Here is a 27,917-nt window from a genome sequence, read left to right as displayed (position 1 = left end):
TGGAGGGGGCGGAGGATATGTTTTCGATCATAAGTCAATGAGAACGCAATGTGGGCACAATAAAACTATCGACTTATGTTCAAGCTATCTACACATATACTAATATAATATGTATTATCTAGTCTAGGCATGTTTATTTCTCTCTTATAGAAGAGATATAAAACATTTTTTTCAACAACAAAAAAAGAACCCAAAAGTGAGTATGATCATAACTTTCAATTGGTAAAATAAAGAACTCGTCTATATAAAAATCACACTACATCGATCGTTATAAAAGCTATTTTCGTTAATGATTAACTGAAAAGTAATCGGTGCATAGCAACTAATCGCGGCCTATGTGATTCTCTTGAGACAATAATAATATTCCTTTGATTCTATGTATACTACAATCTCGTACCCAGAGCCTGCGCTTCTTCTGGCCTGCGGCGAAGAACAAGGGCTCTGGCATAATCCATTTTTTGAGACCAGGATTTCTTGGACTTCCGGTATAAGAGCGCATACGTTAAAAGACTTGCCAAAAATAAAAAAATATGTTCCCGATTTTTAATTATTATTTTGAACGGAAGTTAACACAGAACTCTGTTTGAAAGCAGGTTTGAAAGCATAATTTTCATTGATTATATTTCGCTTCCGGAAAGACTGCGCATGCGCCAAAAATGGATTATGCCAAAGCCCTCGTTCTTCGCCGCAGGCCGAAAGAAACGCAGGCTCTGGGTACGAGATTGTGTATACTATGGCTACTAAACAAAACATGCACATGAGCATGCGCAATATAATCCAGCGTTAAAGAAACATTTTCTTTTCCAGAAGGCAATGAATGCAAGACTCTTATTTATCCATTCAAAGTCTTGGTAAAGGCCAAGAGCTTCTACGAAGCGAGGATGGAAAATGAAGTTTACATTTTTCCAACCATATAGATTCAAAGAAAATATATTTCTACTCTCAGCCCATGGCCATCAGCTGATATTTTCATTCCTTCATTTTGACCAATCAGAAACATTCATTTACCGTGGAATAGAACACTTGTTTCAAAACGAATTATTGATAAATCCATTTGATTAATGATGGCTAATAATATCAGTCTGATTTGCACTCGCTGGTCCTTCACTGAAGTCCAAAGAATTAAATTGCATTACCATCTCACCAGGGATCATCGCTTCTACGCCAGCTGAAGTCTTAATCCACTCCTTCAAATCCTTGAGTATTTTCTATCGCAATCCGTAATTTTTCACGTAGTTCGTAGTAGCTGCGGTATCGAGGAAGATCCAAACGATTGAAACTACAAGGAAAAGAAAACAAGTTATTTTTTTATGTTAGTTTGCACGACCAAAACTATGCTTCGTGGTCTCTGACATCTGAAACCATTTCTAAGCAAAAGCAAGGACCGGTCAAAAGGTGCAAGTGCTTCGCGCAACTTTGTTACAAAACTATAAATAGAGGCTTTCAAGGGCGGATCCAGGGAGGGGGGCAAAGGGGGCTGAAGCCCCCCTTCAACAGAAAACAAAACAAAACAAAACTGAAGAATAGTCCCTTTCACAGACCTTTCTTTAACACCTTAGACAATTATTCGCATGTCTCTATCATTGCAAGCTCACCGTTGGTCTCGCTTCGATGCAAAGGCACGGCTACCTTTCAAGATGGCGCAGGGAACCGTGAAGGGGACTATTATATGCTTTTTTTTATTGTTTTCCGTTGTGTTGACGGAAGAAACTCAATTAGCCCCCCCCCCCCCCCCCCCCTAAAATTTTGGCTGGATCCGCCCTTGGCTTTGCACCATCACGTGATGGCAGCCATGACAGGAGGCAGGAACATTGGAATCTGGTCTCATCCGATTTACATATGAGAAAGAATTCAGTCTCCCAGTGGGAAAAGACTCTATTGTTGTGCCTCCTATCATGGCAGCCATCACGTGAGCCTCTTCTGAGGAACGTTAATTTCCCCTTTTGAGTTCGCCTTTGCCCAGTCTTAGCCTCGATTTGAATAGCTGAACTTTTTAACGCACAACCGAGACTAAAACTGAGCAAAGAGAACTCGAAACTGGAGTATTAATTCTGACAGTGATACACCGAGATAATTAACTAAACCATTGATTCAATTAGCTAAGATCACGTGGTTGCAAACAACGTTGCAGTTCCCGATAAACCTGGTCACTCGCTGATTTGTAGAAGTGCACACATGGTGCACTTACATGGTTACAATAGGTGGTCCATGTAACTGCGCGTTAAAGGAGTATATAAATACTGTGGCATAACATACGTTGGGCAGAGCAGACTTCCTTCAAAGTGTATCAAAAACACTTACCATGTGTGCGCCCGTGGTAAGGAATGTGGTGTTCCCCATGGTTCAATAGTGAACCGTTGTGGACCATTACTGCCGTACAGCTCAGCAAAACCATTCATTGGAACACGTGACGTACCAGTCACAAACTGCAGCAATCTTGCACGAGTTTCCATGTCAAAAGAGTTGACAGCCTAGACAAGAAATGCCGCGTTAGACCAGAAAAACTTTATCTAATTATTGTTCCGACTTGGGCAATAGCGAACCAATTATTGTTGCGGCATTTTTTTCTAGTAGAATTAAAATCTTATCCAATAAAAAACTACTGACACAATATCTGCTACTACAAGGATAGCAAGAAATTTTCTTCCATTTTCACATAACAGTAAACAATTTAAACAAATAATCATCAATTTACCACCATCAGAAATTCAAATTCTGAGAAATTTTAGCCACAGTTTTGAGGTTTTGGGATGTAGCAACGATAACGAAGGTCCTAAAGATTTGACGGAAACGCACGCGCTCCCTCTTATCGCTTCGTTACAGGTTCAACTTACTTTCCAGAACCACTGAATGACGATGTGTTTATCGTGGTAGTCACCCCTGTAGTTGGAATGTTTTCTCCAGTCCTCGGTATCTATATCTCCTAGACCACACATCAACAACTACAAAAACAAACAACCATAGTTCGTAAGAAAACAGGTTAAATAGTTGTTTTTTCTTGCATTTTCACTTGTGATACTCGCACTAATATAAGCGTTCTTTTCTCTCAAGACCCTTTGCGACACCTCCACTCATTACTGCCAGGGACAATAGAACAGACCTTCCATATAAACAGAACTGAGCGCATGAGGTGGAATAAATCACCGTTAACGCACGATCATTCGTAGTTGGTGCTCTAAGGCATGTAAGACTCACCTCCAGTTCACGCTCATCAAATATCTGGAGTAAATTATGGGGAATGAGTTCGTTGAATCCCTTCAATTAGAGAAAGTGAATATACGAGTTATTACAATTAATGTTCTTATGGCCCATCCATGAGGGCTGCGCACTCATCGAAATAGTGGATGAGTACTATAAGCAAGCACATTTTTACAATAAAAGCACACAAAAATGCCAAGTTTTTTCTTTACACATAGGCATTCAGCAAAATTGCCTGAAAGGAAAAAGGTCTATTCCCATTCCTACTCACCTCCATTAATTTCCTCATTTGATCTTCAACGCGGCTTACAAATCTCCATTTGATTACTTGACTAAATAAAATACATCCAAATTACTCACAATGGTAATAGCTAATAATAAGCATCAATAATATAGAAAATAATCATTCCTTGAGCCCGTCAACTTACTGAAGGATGAACCCCACATTTTGCTCCCTAAATACAAGCGCTTTTGCTTTTATATCTTTTTATCTTAGCGTTTTTCGTGTTCCTTCCAGATGTGTGGGTTGTTGGGGCTCGTCAATCAACAACTAGGGACCTTAAGCTGCAGGACGGCAACGACGACGAAGGCAACCATACAATAGCACTAATTGCGCTATTCAATAGATACTCGTTGGAATGTACGTAATACTGTGCATCATTGCCGTCTTATGCTGAAAGTAAGACGTGAAATGTCCTATTTTTACGTACTAAAGAGAACGGCTACGCCAAAAGCTTATCTTTGCTGATTTTCGTTATAAGTAAAGCGCTCCCTAAAGACGTCATTTCACTCTAAAACGGGGATGCTTATTGAGTAAGATCCTAGGTAAACACGAAATAATAATACAATAGAAGGTTGAAGCGCTTCAATTTCGCCGACATTGTCGACCACGTTGCCGTCCTGCAGCTTAAGGTCCCTACTAACGAAGTCACACCGTTGTGAGTTCGATGGATGGAAGGAAAATATCAGTGAGAAAACTTGTCGCGTCTGGAGTAGTTTTCTGGGTCGGTGAAATGGTAACAGCACTCTAACATACAGACAACTAGGTGGTCTTACTTGATGTAGTCCAGCTTGTTTTCATTAGTGACACGAATATCAGCACCTCCAGGTTTAAGCTCCTTCATCTTCAACTAAATATTAAATAAAACATTGAGAATTATACTAATGTATCGTACTTTTGATAAGAACGATCGATATCAACGTTAGCAAACTTGATGAACAGGATGAAATGTGGTACCAACTTGGCGACAACTGTCTCGACCCCACCCCACCCAACACAACCATAACCCAACCCCCCTCCACTGGGGAGATTGTGAGCATACAAGAAATGGTATAGGGAACATTTCTGAACTATTTACCTGTCCAAATAGATCTTCATCTACACAAAATCGTAGTTCTAAGCATTCAGGATCGTTTTCTAAAATCCAGTTTAGACTGTTAAAGTATTCGGAATCCTATAGAAAAGAACAAAGAAATTACTTAACAGATTACTTAGGATCACACCCTCCCCTCCCTCAGAAAAAGGTAGTCGCTTGAGTAGTGTCATAGGTCGATAATTTCCCCGGTTTTCGCGCCTGAAATGCGCCTGAATTGCGCCTGAACCGTTCGCGGTCCTGATTGGTCCATTTGATAAGTCGGAAGTGACGTCAAGACTCTAGGATTGCGCCTGAACTCATTTACATTGCGCCTGAACTGATATGTAAGTTCTGATTGGTCCCGAACTTACAGGAAATGACGTCAATGCCGTATTATTTTCATAGATTATCGAAATGGCGGGACGAGTCTTCAGAAATTATCATGTTGATAGCTTTTGTGTAAAATGGCGGGAATTAAACAATCAAAGCAGCGTGAGTAGTATAGGGAATGGGGGTTCCAGCGCAATCTCAACACGGGCAAGATCCGTGTCAAAAATCCACCTACGGACGACCCCCACTCCAAGTGTGGTTGAGGGCAACAGCGCACTTAAATATGTTAGTCTATATATGGAGTGCGAAGAATGTAAAGAGTTTGCTTATGATTTCTGTGTAAAGTGCTTGAAACCCAAGTTTGTACCTTCTAAGCCAAATAAGTATATTTGTTGTGGTAAGAAAATGCAAATAGAAGACGACACGTCAGCACAGTGTTACGAGTGTGGTAAGAATATTCGTAATGCCGTACCAAATGCTACCAGAGAGCAGTATTATGCCAACGGAGGTCGTAAGAAGACCCCATACAAGAGAATAAAATACTTCAGGGACTGGATGAGTCATATCCAAGGTTTACATCCGATATATTTAAGCGACGAAGTAAAGAAGAAAATCATAGACCATTTAGAAGAGCCAACCCCACAATGTCTACGAAAAACGTTGAAAAAATTAAAGCTAGGGAAATATTACAAAGCTATTCCCTATCTTTTGTCTGAAATTACCGGTAAGTCTATTCCTGAGGTTTCTGATATGACAAAAGCCGAGTGGATGTTTTGTCGGCTGAATAAGGATATTCCTTATTATCCTGACGTAATTTACGAAATATTTTACAAAATAGACCCCAACCACCCCCTGTTAGGATGGATTCCGAGAAAATAAAAATGCAAAACTGGCGTTTATTTTGCCAGAAACCCCACTTGGGAATGCATCGCGCAGAACACCAAGCTATCCCCAGTGGGGTTTTTTGCATTTTGGGCTTACGGGGCTTATTTCATCCCGCGCCAGAGGCCCTCTAGTACATACACAGCGTCCCGAGACACCCCCTGACTTTTCCAATCGCGAAACCCCCCATCGCGGGGTTGAATCGCACTTTCTACCCCTCCCCCCACGGTTGCTGTGAGTGGGGGAGGCTTTTTTTTTCACTCACAGCAACCGGTCCAAATGCATCTACAGCGAGGCTCGAACTCGGGACTTTAGGCCTCCCCAGCCCCAAAGTCCACGATCACAAGCGAACGCCAGACACATCTGGACGCTTATGTATGTGAAAATTATTATATTTAATTTGCATATGAACCAGACAGCCGGCGTTCGATATGTAAATAGAATCCCGTCGCGCTCTTTTCGAAGCAGATGTTTACTGAGCAAGCTTTCTTTGAAGCTCTTCTTTTGCCTCCTGGTAGATCTTTTTGCGAGATTCCTCGGAAAGATCTTTTACGACTGTTTTTTTATTCCTTATATCCGACTTTAATTTCTCGTATTTGTCTTCTTCGGCCAGAATAAGCGAGAATTCTACGTCGTCTATCTTTCTGTCACGCAAAGCCTTTGAGACAAGATCGGTAATAGTATTTACTTTAGCCCTAGATAGAGCTATTGTCGTGTCATGCTTGGATATTTTCGTGGATAGCTTTTTCATAATGCCCGTAGCAACAGCCGAAATGATACCACAAGCTGCCCCAACGCCGGCCAAAGGAACTCCAACGATTATTCCCGGCCCAGTAAGCGAAGTAGCAACGCCGGAGCCCGTTAACACAACAGATATAGACCCCAAAGTTATCGAAATCTTATGTAGCGTACTCCGGGCTCTGACGTACTTTTTTCGGACTTTTTCGTAGTGTTTTGCCTGCCCTTCCAAGTAAGCCAGAATTAAATTTGCTTTGTTGAGCCTAAAGTTTTCACCGTTTAGTTCGTTAGGTGTAGTATAGGGAACATCTGGGTACAACTGAGGTGCTGATGGTATAACATCCATTATATATACTAATGTACGACGCTTTTGGGAATGATATTGAGGAGCAGCCACATCACGATAATCGAGATTACTGGAATTGGAGAGCATTTAGGAAGATGTTTCCGCATGCAGACCCTAGTAAGTTCGAAAGAAGGCCCGATGGGATTTACTTCAACGGCGAAAAAATGTACAGCAATGAGGATTTGAAACCTACGCTGGTCGATCAGATAGACAATCAACTGAAGCATCCTAAGCCTAAACCCGTGCAAGGTTGGTCAAAGGAATTATTGCTTGGTACCAGTACTTATCCGATACCCGCAGTTACGTTTAATGAACATCCAAGCTTGGACCTAACGTTGAACATGCGGATCTCAAACAACCATTCCTTTCCGTTAAAGGTGCGAGATATTTTCAAAAACGTTCCCATTGTTCATACCACCGCTAAGGAATCTCATGAATGGTTAAGTGGTCCTAACATGCGTTATTGGCCGCAGCAACTAAACTTTGCGGTTTGGTGTGCCACTAGCGGCTGTGGTGTAAGTGCAAACTTGATGAAGAATTCAATATTTATGTTTCATTTTCACTTCACGGTTAGAAGAATACTGCATGAAATGGGCGTTATTGCGCTGCCGGGAGATGCCACGTTCTATCCAAGAGATAATAAATACAGCGTGCCGGCTTATGACAGACTCTGTAAGGAGTTTGGCGTTGTAGGGAAGGATTTCCGATGCACTGCCGGCGCTAACAATGGCTTGGGGCATATTTGGGCTTATTGGGGGATTGGTGGACACGAGCTAAGCGATAAGGAAGTTCATGCATTGCGGCTACGGTGGAACACTGGGTATCATAAAGAAACTCACGACAGTAGCACCTTCTTTGAACCAAATGCCAAGACCACTAAGGAAGTCAGGGATGGGCCTTTGTTCAAAGACGAGGGCGGTAAGTATGCAGGGGCCAATCCACTGATCATTAAGATTACCAACGACGAGCAAACGAAGCAATATCTTAATTTCATACCCCCAGAAGGTAAAGGACTAACCAAAGCGGGCCTTGCCCGTTTGAACCGCAGCATAGAAGCTTACGTGTATTCTATCCTTGGAGCCCAAGTAAATACCCGATCAAGCATAGTGGGGAATACGGGCGCCGCAGAAGAGACGCGAGCCGAAGCCTTGATCTTATTCGAAAGTTCGATCTTGGAGGGCGACATTAGCAAGGGCGTACAGCGTTACCAACTAGCTATACAAAATTCTAAGGCCCGACTGGACTATGCAGTAGCCCCGGGTTGTTGGTTAATGCCTAGTAATTTATCTGTAAATACTGGCTCTGTAGTAGGATACAACAACAAACTTCAACGAGCTACTAAGGATATGAAGTTTGGGGTGAATGACGTGAACTCTGACACTATTAGAAGGCACTTTGTTGAACAGCCTAAAAAAGTGCACCATACGCAACCGCCTAAGAAAGTGCAGCTAACAAAAGAAGTATACCGAGCGCCTAAAAAAGAAGAGGAATATGACCATAACTTACTAAAGGCCGGCTTAGCCGCCGCAGGCGTTGGTCTGAGTTATTATATATGGCGATGAACAACCCCTACGTAGCTGGAGTAGATTGTGCTTATACGACTTACACAGGCGAGAAAAAATACACCCAGGCATCTTGGGTTGATGTCACGGGCATGTCCGTGAATTTGAACTACTCAGGAAAGAAGTTAATCCTTTGTAGTATTTGCATTGGCACGAGCAGCCATGCCAACGTCGGCTTTAGGTTCCTGGATGAGAATGGCGTACTGCAGCCTATGAGAAATAAGACAAACAACAGGGAGCCTGCGCATTTCTCCGTAGAGCCCAACCCCAGCAGTGCCGAAAATCTATCGGTTTGGACTTTCCACATGGTCGCCGATTGCCATGGGAAGGTAAAGCTGCAAATGCGCGTAGATGACACCGGGAGCGTTTGCATAAATAGTATAGAAAATCAGAGAGATACGGTTTATAATCACAAGACCATTAGCACTCTTACGGTAATGAGTCTATAGAAGGGAATTTATTCCCTGAAATATATGAACCCACACGCGAAGGAAGATTGGTTTCTACATTTTTTGGAGGAGAAGGACTACTTAGAACAGCATTGGCATGACACCGGGCTGTGGGTGAAGGTTGGGGGCCTGGGATTGATCATGTGTACCATTAGCATTTCGACGGGGTATTCGTGTAATGTCGGGTTTAGGATCGTTGATGAGAATGACCATCCATTACTACCCTACAGAAAAAAAGATAATAATAGGAACCCAGCCCATTTCTCGTCGGAGCCCCCGCCAAGAAGCGGAGAAGACTTAACGCCGGTAACTTTTCATATGATAGCCAATTGCCAATATGCGAAGTTACAAGTTCTCCCCAACGACGTTGCCTACCTTCGGATAAATGCCGCCCCGTCAAGAAATTCCCCGACGGATGCCACTTGGAATCATAAGCCCATTAGCACCATGAGCGTGCTGCCGCTAGTTCCGCATTATCAAGGCGGTGCGAATACTATCTTTACTTATCCCCAGTCGAGGACGCCTCGGGCACCCGACGACGATAAGCCACCAGTAATACACAAGGATAAGATTAACCCTTCATCTTCTTCAGGAGTACCACTCCAATAGCGACGACCAAGATCCAAATGTTGTTGCCCACGAACTTCAACAGTTCTCCGCCGGCCCTAAGTGCCAAGGAAACAACCGAACCCAGCAGCCCAGGAAGACCGGCTGCCATCTTTTTTCCCAAGTCCGTCAGCCCACTGCCTAATTTCTTCACGCCCGCGCCCGTAGCCTTAAGCACGTTAAGGATTACCCCTACTACGCTCAAAATAGCGACCGCAAATGCCAGTGGAACGCCATACTTCACCAGAGCTCTTTTTACCTTTTCCTTGGTGGTAAGCCCCAACTCCCTTTCCAGGTTTTCCTTTTGTGCCTGTAATTCCGCAACTCTCTCCTGAAGGGTTTCTACTTCCCTTTGGGCTGCCTCCCTTTCTTCTTCGGGGCGCGCCTGGTCGTTAATTACTTCCTGCTTTTCGGATATGTTTTTTTCCAGGTCTTCGATGGCCTGAGTTTTTTGCTGGATTTGCTCTTCTTTAATGTTGATTTCAGCAACTAGCTGCCGCCGCTCCACCAAAGAACCCTCTATGGTGGTTTGTAATTTCCTAACTTCCTCCTGACTCATGTTTAGGTCCTGCAGAGCAAGGCGAAAAGCCTGTCGAGCTGTATCCCTTTCATCTAAAGCCTTTTCGGCTTCTCGTTTAATTTGCAGTATGCTTTCGTCTTTACTTTGACCCAGCCGCAACAATTGTTTTTTATAGCTTGACTCCCTTTCCTTTAGCGTTTTTTCTAACGCCGCCGTCGGAGCATGTGATTTCTTAGCCTCCTCCAACTCCCTTTCTGCTTTATCCCGATCACGTAAAGCCTGATCTAAGTGTTTCGTCATTTCTTCCATTCTTACGTCTCGTTGACTAAACTTCTTCTCAGCATTAGCAAGTAGTCGACTTTGCTTTTCGTACGCCGCCTCTTTTTCTTCCAGCGCCTTTTGCAGTTCGATAGCGCGCCTTTCTAGCGCAACCTTTTCATTCAGGGTTTGCAACCTTTCTAACATGCTTCTAGTAGCACGCTGAAAGCCTCTTAATCTTGAGACGTCGCCCCTAACGTTGCCCTCCTCATCAAAGAGGGGTTGCGGTTTTGTCCAGCGGTCTTTGTCGGGAAATCTTAAGTCTTGGACGCTTATGAGGACTTTGTTTCCCTTTTCCGTAAGCTTTACGTCGTCAGCATCAAAGTTGTCGTAGCGCTGCGTTAGCTCTTGCATTGCCCACTCTACGGTTTCCCGCGCGGCTGCTTCGTCTGTGTTTTGAAGTTCCAAGTACTCGGGGACGGGGCTGCCGCGGTTCCTTGATTGCCACATGCGATTCAAGGCTGCCTTGAAGCTTTTCCACCTATTGCCATACTTGCTTATCAAGGCCATGTCGTAAAGCAAAGGCTTTGCCCCCGCGTCCTTAATCCATGCATCGTATTCTTCATCGTTAATATCGACTTGGCCTTCTTCGGTAAGGGGGTCAAAATCCGTTCCTTCTACTTCCATTATATATGATAAGCTCAAAGTTAAACCCAAACGTATTACCTAAGCAGGTTGGCGGACTGAAAGCAGAACGCACCTTTCACCGGGTTACATTCACCCCCAGTAGCGCAAAGCCAGGGGAAACGCTGTACGTAGGCGTACCCCGTCTAACGGATAACCTAGTCTTAGTTCCTGGCACCCTGGCGCTAAGGTTTGACCTAGCGGTGCAGTCAAGCCCCACAGATGAAAGGATTATCGTTAACAACGTGGGTCGCAACATCGTTTCTAAGATGCGCGTAAAGTTCGCCGGGGAATCCTTGCTGGACTTAAATAGGTACGATCTGTATACCACGTACAAAGACTTATGGTTGACGGCCTTTGACCGCGCGCAAAGGATAGAACAAGGAATTGGTAGTGTCATTCTACGTAAGGTCCGCACACCTACGAAAACGCAACCTACTGACGGCAGCGGAGAAACCGCAGTAGCAGACGCAAAGCGAATAAAGACCGCCTATGGTAGTAAGTATGTCATACCATTAGACTTTGAAGTGATTACGAATCACGGTGTGTATTACCCAAGACAGTTATCCGAACTGCAGTTTGAAGTAACTTTAGCAGATGCTAATAACATTATTGGTGGGCTAAGCACTGCACTTACCACAACAACCCCATACTCTATTACCAACTTAGAATTACAGTACGAGACCGTGTACAGCGAAGAGCTGGCCCGTAGCGCTGGTATGGAATACAGCTCCGGAAAGGCATTCCTTTACGACCACGTAGTGATGTATAAGACATTTAGCTTCTTGGATAAGACGGATGAGGTTATCAACCAAAGCATTAACCTCCCCCGAAGAAGTCTTACGGGGTTGATGCTGGTGTTTGCCAAACCCTACGAAGCCGGTAAGCGCGACTCCGAGGCCTTTCACAACCCCAACATTACTAACGTGGGGGTCAACATAAACGGCGTTCCAAACAAGGTCTACTCCCAGGGGATAAAGCCCGCAGACGTGTACAGAGAGGCCATGCGCAAGTTTGGCGAGCAAATTAGCCCCGAGGAATTCTTTAAGGATAAATATGCGCTGTGGATTGACATGCGCACCATTAACGACGAAGACCTACATGGTCAAGGCCTCCGTCTAGTAAATACGCAGGATGGCATAACATTGGAAATCAAACGCACCAAGAATGCCTCCGCGGGCGACGGTGATAAAATAAACTGCTACGTCTTCGTCGTGTCTGACGCGCAGTTAAGCGTAGAAATGAACCAATTGAAAAGCGTTGCCTACTAGGACGGCTGAGGAATGAAGTCGTCAATGTTAAAATATTTCTTGAATATACAATGCTTCGCGTATTTGAAAGCAACGGTACGAAACTGCAAGTCGTGCAAGGCGATAAATTGTACTTCAAAGCAAAGGAAGTAGCGGCCGCATTGGGCTACGAACGCCCAAAAGATGCAATTAAGGTGCACGTTCGCGATAAATACAAGGTAAGGCTTAGCGAACTTAGAATGGAGGTGAATCGCCTCCCTTCCAATTCACACCCACATTCCCTGTATGTGAACGAATCCGGATTGTATCAGTTGATATTCTCCTCGAAGATGGCAAAGGCAGAAGAATTCCAAGATTGGGTCCTCGAAGAAGTCCTACCCGCGTTGAGAAAGACGGGTAAATATGCGATGGAAAAACGCTTCGACAGCCCGAATAAATTAGTTTTTAAGATAGAAAATGAAGCTGACCTGCATGCAAAGGTAGTCGATTACATGCGTAGGTTTTACCCTGAATTCATCATAGCACCAGGCCTTGGCGAGCTGCAGGATTCTGACAGCAAGCGCATAACATGCTGGCGAAAAGGCTACCAAGCCGGCCAGCCAGACCTTTTAATCCTTAACGCCCACAAGAAATACCGCGGGTTGTGTATTGAGTTGAAAACCCCAAAAGGAAACGGCGTCTTATCCGCGAAGCAATCTAAGGAAATCTCGCAGCTTGATGTAAATGGTTACCTAACTATGGTTAGCAACGATTACGACATTATCTGCCGTGCCCTGATGGATTACGCGGATGGCATTCGTATTCCCTGTAAGGGCTGTGTAAAGCGGTTTAAGTCCTACGCCACTTTGAAAACGCACCTAAAGATATTCCATAGGTATAATGAAGCTCAGCTTGACTCACTGGCGTGATCTTGCCCACGGTAAAGCATACGAAATAAAAAATTACGTCGTCTTCGAAGACATCGACCGTTTACGGTTAGTCCTCAAAGACTTAGAAGGCAAGGAATATTCCCTTTGGGCGCCGGATTGCGTGCGGTACGTAATTCAGGGCGAGGAATTCACCCACTTACGCAGCTATGGTAAGGTAAATGGCCGATGGAAGTTTGACATTGAAAGAACAGTCACTCCATCTCCTCTTTGTAGTTAAGCGCGTCTGCTAAAGTCCGCTGCGCTTTAGGATCCGCGGAGCACCAATGCCCCACGAAGGATCCTTCGGAGAATACCCTGTCGCAATGAAGGCAGGTGTATTTTTTACGCGGCGGCTTACAAGGGGTAATGCAGTCGGCAGGTAGTTCGCAAGTAATACAGTCCATATATTGAAAGGGTAATTAGAATGCCTCCCAGAAAGGCAGCTGCGTAGGCTAGCATATACCTTTAAAAGGGGTTCTTATCTTTATTTATTATTATTAGATTATGCAAGCGCCCTTAAAAGGGGTCTTTATTTTTATTTATTATTATTCGTTATCCTTAATAATAATAAATAAAAATAAGAATGGGATTTGAGACTCTTTGCGCAAACCCTACTTTACTATCTTAAGCCGCCTACTAATCATTGCGGGCTTTCCTTGCCGCCTCATTGCCGGCATGCCAAGCTTCGAAGCGATCTAAGTACTCCTTGAAACCGCCTTGGCCGTCGTAGAGGCACTGCCAAACATGTTGGTCACTTCTTTGACAGCCGCAGCGCTCACAAGTTGCCTCCCAATATTCTCTATCCTCCCACCTTACGCCTTCGACGCAGTCAAACTCCGCAAAGCGCTGGTCAATTTCCTTCTTCCGGCGCGTTAACTTCCTTTGGGTTTCCTTTGGGCAACATCGTGCAGCAACGTCGCCGTGCTCCTCGCAAGCCACGCTCAGCAGGTCGTAATTGCCGCGGCACCGATGTCGATGCCATTCGTCGTTCTTGTCCTCCTCGCAGCGCTCACATACGTTCTTTAGGCAAACGCGGTTATCAACGTGGTAATCCAACATCTGCGCGCTGCTAAAGAGGCGATTACACTCCTTACAACGCCTTTCGCGTGCCTTCTTAGCGCACACCTTTTTTTCAACGTGGTATTTTAACATTTGCTTGCTGCTGAACTCCTTGTTACACCGCTCACACTCCATATATAATAAGGATTTAATAACCCTTATATGGGATACCGCATAAAGTCCTTAATGGACTCTTTTGCCCCGGATACTATTTCAAAGAGTGTCTCAGAATGTTGACGTTTAGGTTAAATCTTTGTTAAGGATGCCTGGAAACTATTTCAAAGAGTGTCTCAGAATGTTAACAATAAGGTTAAATCTTTGTTAAGTATATGTGGAAAGCCCGTAAGGATTAGTAGGCGGCTTAAAATAGTAAAGTTGGGTTTGTGCAAAGAGTCTCAAATCCCATTCTTATTTTTATTTATTATTATTAAGAATAATTAGGGATATTTAATAATAATAAATAAAAATAACAACCCCTTTGAAGGGCACGTCTTAACAAAGATTTAACCTAAACGTCAACATTCTGAGACACTCTTTGAAATAGTTTCCAGGCATCCTTAACAAAGATTTAACCTAAACGTCAACATTCTGAGACACTCTTTGGAATAGTTTCCACATATACTTAACAAAGATTTAACCTTATTGTTAACATTCTACAGGGGATATCGCATGAAGTCCTTAACGGACTCCTTAGCCCACGTTGCCATAGTTATCAGCGCACCAAACCGTTCTGCGCGCTTCAGACCGCACATTTCATCGTACAATTCCTGCACGCGCTCTTTCAGCCGATCGATCTCCTCCCTTTGCATTTCTATGGTGTCTCTTTTATCTTTTGCGTCGGTGGCAATCCTTCTTACTGCGTCCACTGGGTCCATCGTATATATAATGGATCCGAACCATATTCCCTGCAATGCTCTGATAGTAGGACCCACCGGCTGCGGCAAAACGCAGTTCGTCGTGGAGCAGCTATTAGGACCCTTTAGATACCGCTTCGACTATATCGTGCTATTATGCCCCACCTACGTGAATAACCGCACCTGGACGGGCATAGGAGTGAAAGATGACGACTTCTTCGTAGATATCTTAGACCCTAACGAGTTATCCAGCCATTTGAAGTTCTGGCACAAGCAATTCCCTAAAGATACACAGACTTTACTCATACTGGATGACATTGCCTGCGGGGACGACGTAAAAAGACGCACCTCCGAATTAGTGAAGCTCGCCTTCAGCGGTAGACACGACAATATCAGCGTTTGGTTGCTCTCGCAGCAGCTTACCAGCGTCTCTAAGCCTTTTAGGGAAAACATAGGTTCACTTGTCGTATTTTATACTCCGAGCAAGTCTGACCTGGAAACCATCTTAAGCGACTACGGCGGTGAGATATCCAAGGAACAGTTACACGAATACATGCGGCACCTAAAAACGCACCAACATTCCAAAATGATCTTCTCTTTGAGGTTTCCGTATTCCATTAACATATATGGACATTGAGCAGCTCTTAGATGAAGTCCCCGCGCAGTTAGACGAAAGTAACCTTAAGGAACAACTTAACATCCTTGTGTCTTCGGGGACGTGTAAAGAAATGATAGGCAAGGAACTTACCCATGAGCAAGTTAATAAGTTGTCAGAAGAGGAAGTTAAGAAGTTCCATAAGAGGTACGAGGCCGCCCTTGCAAGTAAGACCACGGACGCCGTAGCAGACTCAGCCATTAAGCTGGCCACCAAGCTTCTCGGACTTGCGCTGCCCATAGACGACGTGGAGCAACTGCGGAAGGACATTAGTGATGACTATGTCATCACCCAAGAACTTAAGATAACCTGCGGCTGGTTGTCTTTGAAGTGCGGTAAGTTAATGGCAGTCGCCTCTGCGGCACTTCACGTAGCTCAGCATGTCGACTTGAAGGAGGTACTAGGTTCCTTTGGAACATCTTGGAAGGACTTCAAGAAGGATAGAGAAGTCGAAAAGGTCTTCCAGGCGGCACTTGCTGAGGTACCTGATCAAGTCGCCTCAAGTACTTAATCAAGTCGTTGTCAAGTCATTGCCAAGTCATTGTCAAGTCGTTGTCAAGTCACCTCAAGTACTTAGTCAAGTCGTTGTCAAGTCATTGCCAAGTCATTGTCAAGTCGTCATCAAGTTACTTGTCAAGTCATTGTCAAGTCGTCATCAAGTTACTTGTCAAGTCCTTCAAGTCCCTTAATATAAGATGAGTGGCACCGAAGAACAACCACCCGTAGAAGATACCAAGATTACCAAGGCTAAATCTCCAGGCAGAGTCGCTGCCGGAAAGAAGCTCGCGGAGATGAACAGGAAGAACAAAGCAAAGAAAGAGGAAAAGGTGGAGGAAAAAGAAGAGGGATCCTTTTGGAATCCCGGCTACGTCATCGGCGCGTTAGGAGTTGCTATAGCAGCAGGCAGCCTTTACTTACAATGGCGGGCAGCAAAGCCAAAAGTAGAACCACCAACATATCACGCGCCCGTGCACGCACCTGTGGAGGTTAGAAAAAGTAAGATCCCTGAAATGGAGTAAATTTATCACCCGCGGCGACCTAGATTTTCCTTCTCGCTTTGTAATATAATGTCAACCGCGTTATTGAAAACTGTTGAAGAAGCAGCTATCATTACTTCCATCGTTGCGGGTATTGGTTGGGTAGGTAAGAAAGTGCTCAAAGAAGACTTTACTGAAGACCCAAGCAAGAGCTTCGCTAATTTTGCTAAGATGACCGCTGCCGTAGGCGGGGCTATCATGGCAAAGAATTACCTACAGAAGGAAAAGTACCTGCCAACGACGTAACTCGTGAAAATCCCTGTGATTTTCTAATATATAATGGCTAGCGTAGTCGTAGGCGGAGTTATTGCAGCTTTAGCATTCACTGGAGCTAATTATGGTGGTCAGTATTTGGATAGATTAGTCAGAGGCGACAAAAGCGGAGATTTAGCCGCCGAAAGGAAAAGGCATGATTTAGCGCTGGAGAAATATCAGCGAGACGTGGCAGCTTGGAATGAAAAAAGACAAGCTTACAGGGATTGGTTGGACAAGAACTACCAAGACCAAATGCAGGCGAATAAAAACTTCGAAAATACAGACTACGCCTTTAAGCTCTATGCGCAAGCACACCCCGACTTTAGAATGAGAAAGCCTCAGTTCAAGAATTACTATCAGCCTTCTAAGAAACAAAAAGACAATGAGTTGGTCTTCGTAGGAGTCGCAGGGCTGGCCGGAGGCGTAGCTTTGGCGTATCTGCTCTAACGAAGGGAACTGTGTTTCCTGAAATATATGATTGTCTTTTTGGAAAGCGACAAGAATGACTATACCACTTATTTGAATCCCCCCATTAAAGCCCATAAGGTTAGGCTGGTTAGTTGCTCTTTGTACAATTCTTGGTATAATTTAGTCAATGCCTTGGTCACTGAGCATAAAGGCGGCGGCAATTATCAAGGCGTATTGCTGCCCGATGGACATTACACACCAATCACCCTTGCTAAGGAATTAGCAAAACACGGTTATACGCTCACCACAGGATTGCCGCACGAAATGACCTTCAAACATAATATGCCAAACTATTCAGTAACTTTTGGAAAGTCTGACCCATTGGGATCTTTATTATGTGCCTCGGGCAAGACAATTACCGACACAGCCATACCTGTGAAATGGAAAGTCGCATCCTCTTACGAAGTCTATTGCGACTTGGTCCATAGTTACAACAATGGAGAAATATCTTCTCTTATGTCCAAGTTTCTGCCCAAAGGTAATCCATTTGACCCAGTAGAATACACTCCCATTTCTTTGAGCTATGATTTGTCTAATTTGGTAGAAAGCATAAACATCACCATTAAAGTGGACGGAAAGACGGTGGATTTTAACGGACGTAAGATCAATCTTGTTTTGGAATTCATATAATGGGCCGCGTAGAGGACAAACTCAAAAGGATTTACTATGGACCTGAGGGCTATTGGAAAGGAGCGTCAGCCATCAAGAAACTCGCGACCGCGGCCAGGGTATCAGAAGAAACGGCTAAGAACTGGCTAAGAAAACAAACCCTCTGGCAGGTTTATCTTCCCGTGCCTAAGTACATTCCCAGGCCCAGCTTCACCGTAAATGCCCCTAATGAAGTTCATCAGGCGGATTTGCTTTTCTTGCCGCACGACAAGGTGAGAAGAAAGACCTATAGGTACGCTTTGACCGTAGTTGATATCGCAAGCAGATACAAGGACGCCGAACCCATAACCAGCAAGGATTCTGGGGAAGTCGCAGAAGCCCTAGGTAGGATTTATAAGCGCGTCTTGAAATGGCCTAAGCTGCTGCAAGTGGATGCGGGGACAGAGTTTATGGGCGTGGTTACTAAGACCCTGAAAGACCACAGCACTAAGATTAGGAGAGCTGAAGCAGAGTACCACAGGGGTCAGAGCATCGTCGAAAGATTCAATAAGACCCTGGCCGAGCGTCTCTTTGGGTACCAGTATTGGAAAGAGCTGGAAGATCCCTCCAAACGCAACAGGGAATGGACTCAGAGGCTCCCCCAGGTCGTCGCGGCTTTGAACAACGAGGCGGCCAGGGCTACGGGAATGAAACCCAGGGATGCCATAAAAAAGAAACACGTGGAACACAAGTCCTACGTCAGAAGTTCGAGGGCGGTCTTCCCCCATGAAAAAAAATTAGGTAATGTCACAGTCCGATATCTCTACGGACCGGGTGAATTAGAAGGAGGATCCAAAAGAGCTACGGATCCTAATTGGTCTTTGGAAACTTACCAGATCCGAAGCGTAATAGCTAAGAAGGGTCAGCCCATCTTGTATTATCTTCACGATGGCCCCACACGTGGGTTCGTCATGGAAGAACTGCTTATCGTGTGATGTCCGAATGCTATTGTATGCACTCCGTCATCACACATCCATCGCTTACCGTCAAATGCAGACAGCGACACCTTCTCCTGCGTGACGTTATGTATCTGATGACCATAGCTGCGCAGGCTGTTCATCTTATGCCGCTGTTCCTTGCGTGTTCGTAATACGTTGAGGTAGGACTCGTGCGTAATGTCCTTCTTAACCACGTACTTTTTTACGCCTTTAGCTTTCTTTTCTACGCCGTCTAACTTTAGCACGCTGTACATCTTTGGTTTCAGACCCACGTACTCTACTATGGGTTTTCCTAACATTTCGTCTTTCATCTTCCCAATTACCTTCTTATTCTTCGCAGAGTAAAGGAAGTGCTCCTTCGGGTAACCGCTGGTGTCGTACTCGTCTATGTCGGGGAGGCAGTCTTTGTAAACGTCTTCCGTTTGCACTTCTAGAATTAGGGAGTCGGTGTCTGTGTACAGGAGGCGACAGCGGTCTCCGTACTTTGGCTTAAGCTTATCGTAGTAGAACTCATACATAAGCAGCTTCGATAGATCCAGCACCGTAAAGCCTGTGTAAACGGGCTTGTTTAGTAAGAGGTTTGCCCTTTTCATGTGAATCACGTAGAAGTTCAGCATTTCTACGTATCTAACGAAGCCTGGCTGTGACACGTATGCTTCTGCTTCCTCTTTGGTGCTGACTATTTTTACGCTTACGCGCTTGCGGATGTTCTCCATTGTCTTTCCGAACACGCTGTTGTTCATCAGTTTGAAGAGGTTTTTCTCGAAGTCATTTTTCGCTGCGGTACGCTTTTGCGTGTTAAAGTCAATGTAGGGGCGCATCCAGGGTTCCTGCGTGAATTTTAGGACTCTGTGGATCTTCTCTACGCGCATTCCGTGTCGCACGTAGAACTGCAGGTTGCGGTAATGTACCACATACTTCTTCTTATCCATCAGGTTCATAGTTAGTTTCCTGTACGGTTTGTAACCAGGGCACATTTGCTTTTGCAGCGGACTTAGCTGCTTAAATGGTATCTCTATCGCTTCTGGTGCTAAGGGGAACTCATTGTGTTCGTCGTGCAGGCGCTCTGGGTACTCCAGATCCACTTCTAAGACGTAACCCTTGTCTTCCTCCTTTCCTACCTGCATGTAGAAGTCTATCGGCTTCACTGGATCCCATTCGAAGTCTCTCACAGGTAGGTACTGTGACATTGCCCAACCATAAAGGTTATTCGCATCCAGGTAGTAAATGTATGTGGTTGGTTTCTCTGGGTCGTGCTCTACTAAGGGGTTGTTTGCGCGGGCGTAACGTCGGCTGGGTCCGCATACGCCGCCACGAATACCGTCTTCCATAAACCGATACATGTCGTACTCCGTTAGGAGATCCAACTGCGCATTTGTTTTCTTTAACAAAGCACTCCAGCTGAGCCCAGGAGCCGTGTAGAAATTAGCGGGATCCAATCCGTAATATTCCATAGCCATCTTTCTGAAGCTTTGGAAAACATCTGCAAGCAGCACTACGTCAGACCTTAGGTAGATGTCGTGGTAGTCCCCCATGTTCTCACAGGAGTACTTTTCCCACACGTCTAACGCATGCTGGTACTCCTCGTCCTTTATACCGGACTCGTTTAGGGTGCTGTAGAAGCGATCTTTGGGTGGTAGGGGTTCTTTGAATCGATCCCAGGAGTCCATGTATTCGTATGGGTACACTCCTTTCCTTTCCGCGCCATATTGACTGGAAATGGAAAAGTTGGTGTTATACTTTACGAGGTTTGCCAAGGAGTCCGCCATAAACTGCTGCGAATCTAAGAACTTTAGCTTACCCACAGTTACGGACATGTAGCGCTCTTTGTTGTTGGGTATGCATTTGACGTCGGAGCCGTCTGTTCCTTGTAGTAGCAAATGGGAGTCGTAACCGCGGAGGTTGTGAAAGAACACCGGAATCTCCATGTCTGGATTTACTTTGAAGTTTATATTGCATTTCCAATGAGCCGCTCCTCTGTATTTACCCGTGATGTGGCAGTGATCCCTAACCTTATCCACATAGAAATCCTCAACAAATGCTTTGTGGCAGTGAATGCAGTGCGTGGAGGGCTTTCCCGGCTTCTCACCTTTCTTAGCATACTTCCCGCATTTAAAATGAGCTTCTCCTAGATACTTTCCATCTTCATCCCACGCTTTCTTGGCTCGTCTTCCAAACTGAAGAAGCGTATGTTGACAAATGTGGCATTTTTTTGCCTTGTTAAAAGCCTCCTGGTTCTCTTTGGTAAATTCCATCTTCTTTGGACGTCTTAATTGTTTTCTAATCTCCCCCTCCTCTTCTCGCAATGCTTCTAGAAACTCATTAGCTGCGTTCTTACCTCGGTAAATCACAGGAGGGTTTGCTTTACCGTCTGATTTGACTACTATGTAACCAAAGGAGCAGATCTCGTGTAATCCTACCTTATTCGTGGCACCACGTTTCTGCTCTTCCTTAGTTATCAACGCTTCGAAGTCTGCATATATCACGTAAGGCACTTGCATCTGCTTTTGATGGTCTGCGTATGAAAGCTCTTTGTTGGTGGGCATCTGGATCCGTTGCGCCACTTCTTCGACTCCGCGGCAGATCTCATCGTGTTTCTTTAGGGCATTTAAGGATGTAAATGACAGCAAGCAGCAGTCGCAGAAGTACTTTTTGCCTTTGTGCTTAGTATGTCTGTAGAATAGTCTGCTAATGTGTTTAACCCATGAGTAGTGTCCGCCGTGGTAGAATAAATGTACGCGCTCTCCTTTACTTTTTGACAGAACTAACGGTACTATCGTCTGCTCTCTGACTCCGTAAACGTTAATTGCTAGATCGTTTATTTCCTCAAATATGGGGATGTCTATCAACTGCATGGGAAATTCCACACCATCCCACTCTAAATCATCTGTGGGATACTTACTTGTCCTACAGGGATCCTTCTCTGCTGGATACAGTGCAGACCTGATTGCCCACATAAAGCATCGATTGTCTTCATTCTTCACGTTTACAATAGCCTTCTTCCTTTCTACCCACGTTGGTAGCGGTACGTAACTCCCCCCTCGTATGGGTACGTACCTGGCTATACTTATCTCTATTCCTTCAACCTCCTCTACTGTCCAACCCGATCCTTCTTTCGTGTAGTTAGACAGCGACTCCATTATTGCTTCTAAGGCTTCACTGAGTGACCTATCCAGATTCGTGGATTCTAATATCACTAACGACTTTGATCGCAACATTGCTGTCGTCATTACCTCGTCTTTTGACAAACTTACTTCTACCATTATGCTCGCTTTCAGGGCTCCTAATTCTTCTATACCTTTTCGGAGAGTCCTTTTAACCTTCCTTTCTGACTGACGCCAAAACTGTCTAACGTCAATCTCACCGTTACCGGGTATTGACACCGTGCTGAAGTTGCTTTGGGATTCCATCTATATAATAGGAAATATTTTATACCTAATACCAAGCACTTTTTAGGTCGTCGTAGTCGTACTCACAGTCCTGACAATGCCAAAACAATTTAACCTTAGTCTCAAACTTCTTACCACATCCACAATCATAACTGCTCATACACTTCGTCTTCATTTTCAAATGCTTTTTCAAATCCGCTTCTTTCTTAAAAGTTCTCTTACATTCTTCGCACTCCATATATAGACTAACATATTTAAGTGCGCTGTTGCCCTCAACCACACTTGGAGTGGGGGTCGTCCGTAGGTGGATTTTTGACACGGATCTTGCCCGTGTTGAGATTGCGCTGGAACCCCCATTCCCTATACTACTAGCGTGACTCGGCAAAAAAAGTGTACAAATATTGGGTGTGGGATGTTTGTACAGGTGTTTTGCGTCAATGCAAATGTACAGCCTATAAAGAGGGTGGAGTAGCGATTGCCCAACCTATTTCAACTTTAACATGGATCAAGAATTTGGTGCAATCAACTCTTTGTCAGAATGGGAAAGTTTTATGGACTCGAATAGGATCCCGGATTTGTCCATTGGGTTAGCACTAAATCGTCTTTTGGAGTTGACGACAACAGATTTTGAGGTTAGCATTCTTAAAGCAAAAAAATCGAGCTTTTTATATTATATTTTTATTTTATTTTATTTTATTTTATTTTTTACCGAGTTTATTTATTCTTACTAACGAGAGAAAATTTTTTTTAGAGTAACTGTACATACACGGAATCGAACGTGGATTTGCCAACGCCTGGAAATAGTAGTGGAGACAACAGGGTAAGAATATTTTTTCACAGTTGAATAACTTTGTGCGAGACTAATTTGATTGTTTTGATTTTGCTGTGTTATTTTTTTTAAGATCTTATAATTTTTCTTTATTTAAAGGTTAAAGTTTGGGAGTCTGTTTGGTTGCCTTGAATGCGATATACGGGTCCCCGACCACCTAAAATCAAAATTTAGTGAAATGTGCCCCATTTTCAAGAATACAAGAATCAGCCGTGACGATATTGGAGAGTACATGAAGCAGTTTGCAGAGCAACACAAAGTGATGCCCACCCCACGCCAAAGTCTAATTGGTAGTTACTATGGAGAGAAGATTCTGCTAGCCACGCCCCTCGTTAAATGGTACTTGGAACATGGACTTGAAGTAACCAGGATCTACCAAGTAATTGAATATAGTCCAATATCCTGCTTCAGACCGTTTGGTGAATCCGTATCCAATGCACGGCGTGATGGAGATGCTGACCCTGACAAGGCTATTATTGCTGATACAATGAAACTGGTAAGTTTGAAACCTCTTTCAGCCAAATTGACTACTCTAATATCCTAGTTTCCTAGTTTATTATCTTTTGTAAATATCATTTTTCGTTTTGTTCACAGGTTGGAAACTCTAGCTATGGAAAGACCATCACCGATCAAGAGCGACATCGCAACATCAAGTTCTGTGAACAAACTCAAGCCTCTCGACTGATAAATTCTCCCTTCTTTAGACAGATAGACAGCATAAATAAAAATACTTATGAAGTGCAGTCACGTAAGAAAAACATCAAGTTGAATCTACCTCTTCAGATTGGCTTCTTCGTTTATCAATATGCTAAATTGCGTATGCTCCAGTTCTACTTTGATTTCATTGACAAATATATAGATAGGAGTAATTTCCAATATTGCGAAATGGATACAGACTCTGCGTATATTGCTTTATCAGGCAACAGTATAGAAGAATTGGTGAGGCCAGAATTGAAGGAGCAATATGCATTGGAAAAGTCTCAGTGGTTTCCGAGAACCGATAGTGCTGAGAACGCAGCCTATGATAAGCGAACTCCAGGCCTTTTCAAAGAGGAATGGTCAGGGGATGGGATCATAGGTCTTTGTTCTAAGACCTACTACTGCTTTGGGGTTAGCGATAAATACAGTTGTAAAGGTGTTTCTAAGAAATGTAATGAAATCAATAAGGATAAGTACCTAAGTGTCTTGCTTACTAAGCAAAGTAGTAGTGGTCTGAACAAAGGTTTTAGAGTCGTGAACAATAGCATTTACACATATAATCAAACAAGAAATGGATTCTCGTATTTTTATCCTAAGCGAAAAGTGTTAGAAGACGGCATCACAACTATCCCCTTAGATATTTAACCATTATCTAATAGCTGTTCTAATAGCTGTGAAAAATTATGTAATCTCATATCATAAGATTGTTTAATTTGTTATCACCACTTTGTTTACTTTAGATAATAAAACCCATTGAATAGATGCAACAAACGTCTGTGTTTTGTCCCTTTTGTCCCTTTTGTCCCTCGAAATTTATATAAAAATTTAAATTTTCAGATATGAAACTCATTTTCTTCAAGTCTTTTAAATAAAAACATGAGTCATCGCGTTTGCAAAGATTGTCCAGTACCAAATTGTGGGTCAAAATATCTCGTTAAACTTTCCAATCATTTAGCCCAAGTTCACGAGTTGTCAACCGAACAGAGAAAACCTTATTTACAAAGAGCGAAACTTCAAAATTTTAAAGTTGTTCAAGAATACGATAATGCAAAATGCGACTGGTTAATTCCATCGGAGAAAAAGTTATATAAACCATTCGATATATGATTTGGCTCATTTACATTTGAGATGGACACAAGATTGAAACACCCTTTTGGAGCCATTGTCGCTGGACCCACCTGTTGTGGAAAAACCCAGTTCGTTAAGCGACTTTTAGAAAATGCTGATGTTATGTTCGATGGGACTCCTCAAAATATCATATGGTGTTATGGCATGCACCAGCCTGCATATGAAGAAATGATGGTTACCGTGCCAAACATTTCTTTCGTGGAAGGACTGCCTCATGATTTGGAAGAGATCATTGACCCGTGTGTCCGAAATCTCGTAATTATTGACGATTTGATGAATGAAGTGAGCAATGACAAACGACTAACCAATATTTTTACCAAAGGATGTCACCACAAGAACCTTTCGTGCATTTTTATTTTGCAAAATATTTTCCATCAAGGTAAAGAACTAAGGAATATCAGTCTCAACGCTCATTACATGGTTCTCTTCAAGTCTCCAAGAGACAGCAGTCAAATCAACCACTTGGCTAAACAAATGTTTCCAGGTTATGTCAAGTATATGCAAGAAGCCTTTAACGATGCCACAGGCAAGCCCCATTTATTTCTTACTCGTTCTCTATTCTTCTGCATGCTAGCGTATGCAAATTATGCTCGTATCTATGGCTTGGCGCTTTTAATTGTTTTATGTTTAATCTATGTCTACACGAAATTGTATGTACATGGATTAATCAAACAATATGTTGACATATAGACGATAGACTAGTATTGGATTTTAATAATCTTTGCGTTACATTATTTCTTAAATAGGTATCGACAAACCCATTTGCTTGACCAAGAGTTTAATGGAGTGACTTTAGATGACCTATCAGACTTAGAGAAACTGTTTGAAGTAAACATATTTGTCTACTCTCTGGAGCCATCCGAAGATGAAACTAATGAAGAAGAAGAATCTATAACTGGCATGGGAAATAACCACTTTATAATCAGCTCCAACGACAGCAGACAACAGACAGAAGGCATTTTTACTTCGATTCAATCGTATGCGAATGGTGACTCCATTCAGTAGTAAGCGATCTTGATAAAATAAATCTGAATGAAGAGGTCCTATCAATTCCACCGTTGAACTGTCTTTGATAAACTTGTATCGGGTATTCAGTCCGGTGTTGTGGCTAGTGGCAACGGGATCCGCGACATCCATCTTTCCAGCAGTGTCTTTGTAAAACAGTTCCGCAGAAAGTTGCGATTTCTTAGCATCAGCACCATAAGTCAATAAAGTGCTGATCATAGCTCGATAGGGGTTGGTGTTGGTGGAATCGGAGATGACTTTTTCGTTTAGACTGACATCGACTTGACTGAAGAGGGATTGAAGAAATAGGTTGACCGGTCCAACTTTATCGCTAGCAGAATCTAAATCTCCACCGTTGGCTTTGATAACCTTAGCTTTAACGTAGATCCATGCTTGTCTCAAATCTGTGTATTCCTCTCCACTTCCTGATACACTGAATTCAATAGGGCCAGAATCGGTAACGTTAGACACAGGAAAGTACTCAACCCATTGTCCCTTTTCAATATTGGTTTGAACATGTGGTACAGCAAAGAGGTCAAGTTCGGACTTGCTGCATTCGTGAAATTTTGACTGTGCCATTAGAAGAAATTGAAGTCTCGCTTCTTAGCTGATGATGTTCTCTGCTTCTTAGCTGGACGTGAAATGGCAGGCTTCCTTTGATTCTTCCTTTTTGTAGTCTTTCTTCCTCCTCCTGTTTGTCCTGGTTTCCGAGTTATCATATCCTTCATCACTGCTCGGCCAACTTCTCCTGCTCTTGTTTTTAAGGAATCACTTACATTTTGACCACTCATAACATCGCGAGCCACCCCCAAGCCCCCTTTCAGGGCCTGACGACCAAGAGATTGAGCGCCAGCGCTCACGTGAGGCATAGCCCAACGAAAAAGACCTTTAAGCATAGAGCCCAATCCATATCCTCGTTGCACGGGTGCTCCGTGGAAGGCAGCCAGACTCCCTCCTCGTTGTTGGGCCTGGTTAACATAGTAATGTTTGTAATACTCAGCGTTCGAATGTGGCATGGTTGGTTGAAATAAGGAGACGATCTTTTGAAATGCAACGTCACCAACACTTTTCCAGATTCAAATGGGACTTTCACACCTGTATCTTGCCTTATATTCACCTCGATCGTCTCAAATTGCTTCCTGCTGACTGGTAGATACTGTGGGGTTAAGAATGACCTGCTAACGCGTTCACCATCTTTTCCTTCGACAGGGACTATTCGTATCAGAATAACTTGAGAGTCTCCAACTACCTGTGGCTGCACCACATCACAGTAGACGTACAGGTTGTGGAATCCCAAATCCAGGTCTGCCTCTCGTTCAGCCGTAGTGGTCTTTGAGATCACATGGCCTTCAGAAAATCCCAACATCTTTCCAAAATCCGAGAAGATTAAAGAATAGTCATTCCTCACATGGACTGTAACCTTGTGGTTGAGCGTTTCATGAGAGAACCATACTGTATCTTTGTATTTAGTCGCCTTGACCAAATCGTTCATCTTGCCAATAATGCTCTCCAATGAAGAGTAATGACCCTGGGGCACAATAAACACTTCCATATCTAATGACTTCCCCTTTCGGATATAAAATCGATTCCAAAAATCTCCGCGAACGTTATTCCAGCTATGAGGGTATTGAATCTCCGTCAAAGCCACTTCCCAATCACCCGTCAGCTGTATGGGTTGAGGAAGGTGGACTCGAAATTCCGAGAGAGTATTGGATGGAAATACATCCATACTGCTGTTTGAGGGTAACCACACATAAAACTGCGTGTTCTCCATGACCGCCAAGGTTTTAGTGAGTGCTTTAGCATTTGGAACAGGTATTTATACTGAGACACACAACAGCGAATTTTGGACAATTAAAACTTTATT

The 27,917-nt window shown here is 43.6% G+C and overlaps 2 protein-coding genes across 3 annotated transcripts in view; one reads left to right on the top strand and one right to left on the bottom strand.

Annotated features, from left to right (window-relative positions):
- Positions 1–27,917, bottom strand: part of LOC116297084 (E3 ubiquitin-protein ligase NEDD4) — a 42,428-nt gene continuing 14,511 nt past the window's right edge. For both annotated transcript variants that reach the window (XM_031705234.2, XM_031705233.2), the window contains exons 22-28: positions 4,557–4,652; positions 4,255–4,328; positions 3,470–3,530; positions 3,196–3,255; positions 2,835–2,942; positions 2,302–2,471; positions 1–1,279 (exon numbers count right to left, since the gene is read on the bottom strand). In XM_031705234.2, the coding sequence (XP_031561094.2) occupies positions 1,177–1,279; positions 2,302–2,471; positions 2,835–2,942; positions 3,196–3,255; positions 3,470–3,530; positions 4,255–4,328; positions 4,557–4,652 (672 nt within the window). In that variant the 3' untranslated portion in view covers positions 1–1,176. The remainder of the gene's footprint in view (positions 1,280–2,301; positions 2,472–2,834; positions 2,943–3,195; positions 3,256–3,469; positions 3,531–4,254; positions 4,329–4,556; positions 4,653–27,917) is intronic.
- LOC148906638 (uncharacterized) lies at positions 23,127–24,675 on the top strand. The gene is made up of 3 exons (XM_089037456.1): positions 23,127–23,209; positions 23,318–23,714; positions 23,813–24,675. Exons 2-3 carry the CDS (start codon positions 23,397–23,399, stop codon positions 24,560–24,562), a joined length of 1,068 nt encoding a protein of 355 aa, XP_088893582.1. The 5' UTR covers positions 23,127–23,209; positions 23,318–23,396; the 3' UTR covers positions 24,563–24,675.

The sequence above is a fragment of the Actinia tenebrosa genome, unplaced genomic scaffold (genome assembly GCF_029948245.1).
Source record: "Actinia tenebrosa isolate PJP-AT-01 unplaced genomic scaffold, QUT_ActTen_1.0 PGA_scaffold5__44_contigs__length_20552954, whole genome shotgun sequence".
NCBI classification, from domain to species: Eukaryota; Metazoa; Cnidaria; class Anthozoa; order Actiniaria; family Actiniidae; genus Actinia; species Actinia tenebrosa.
Note: the sequence above shows the minus strand (reverse complement) of the source record. Positions and strands in the feature narration are given on the sequence as shown.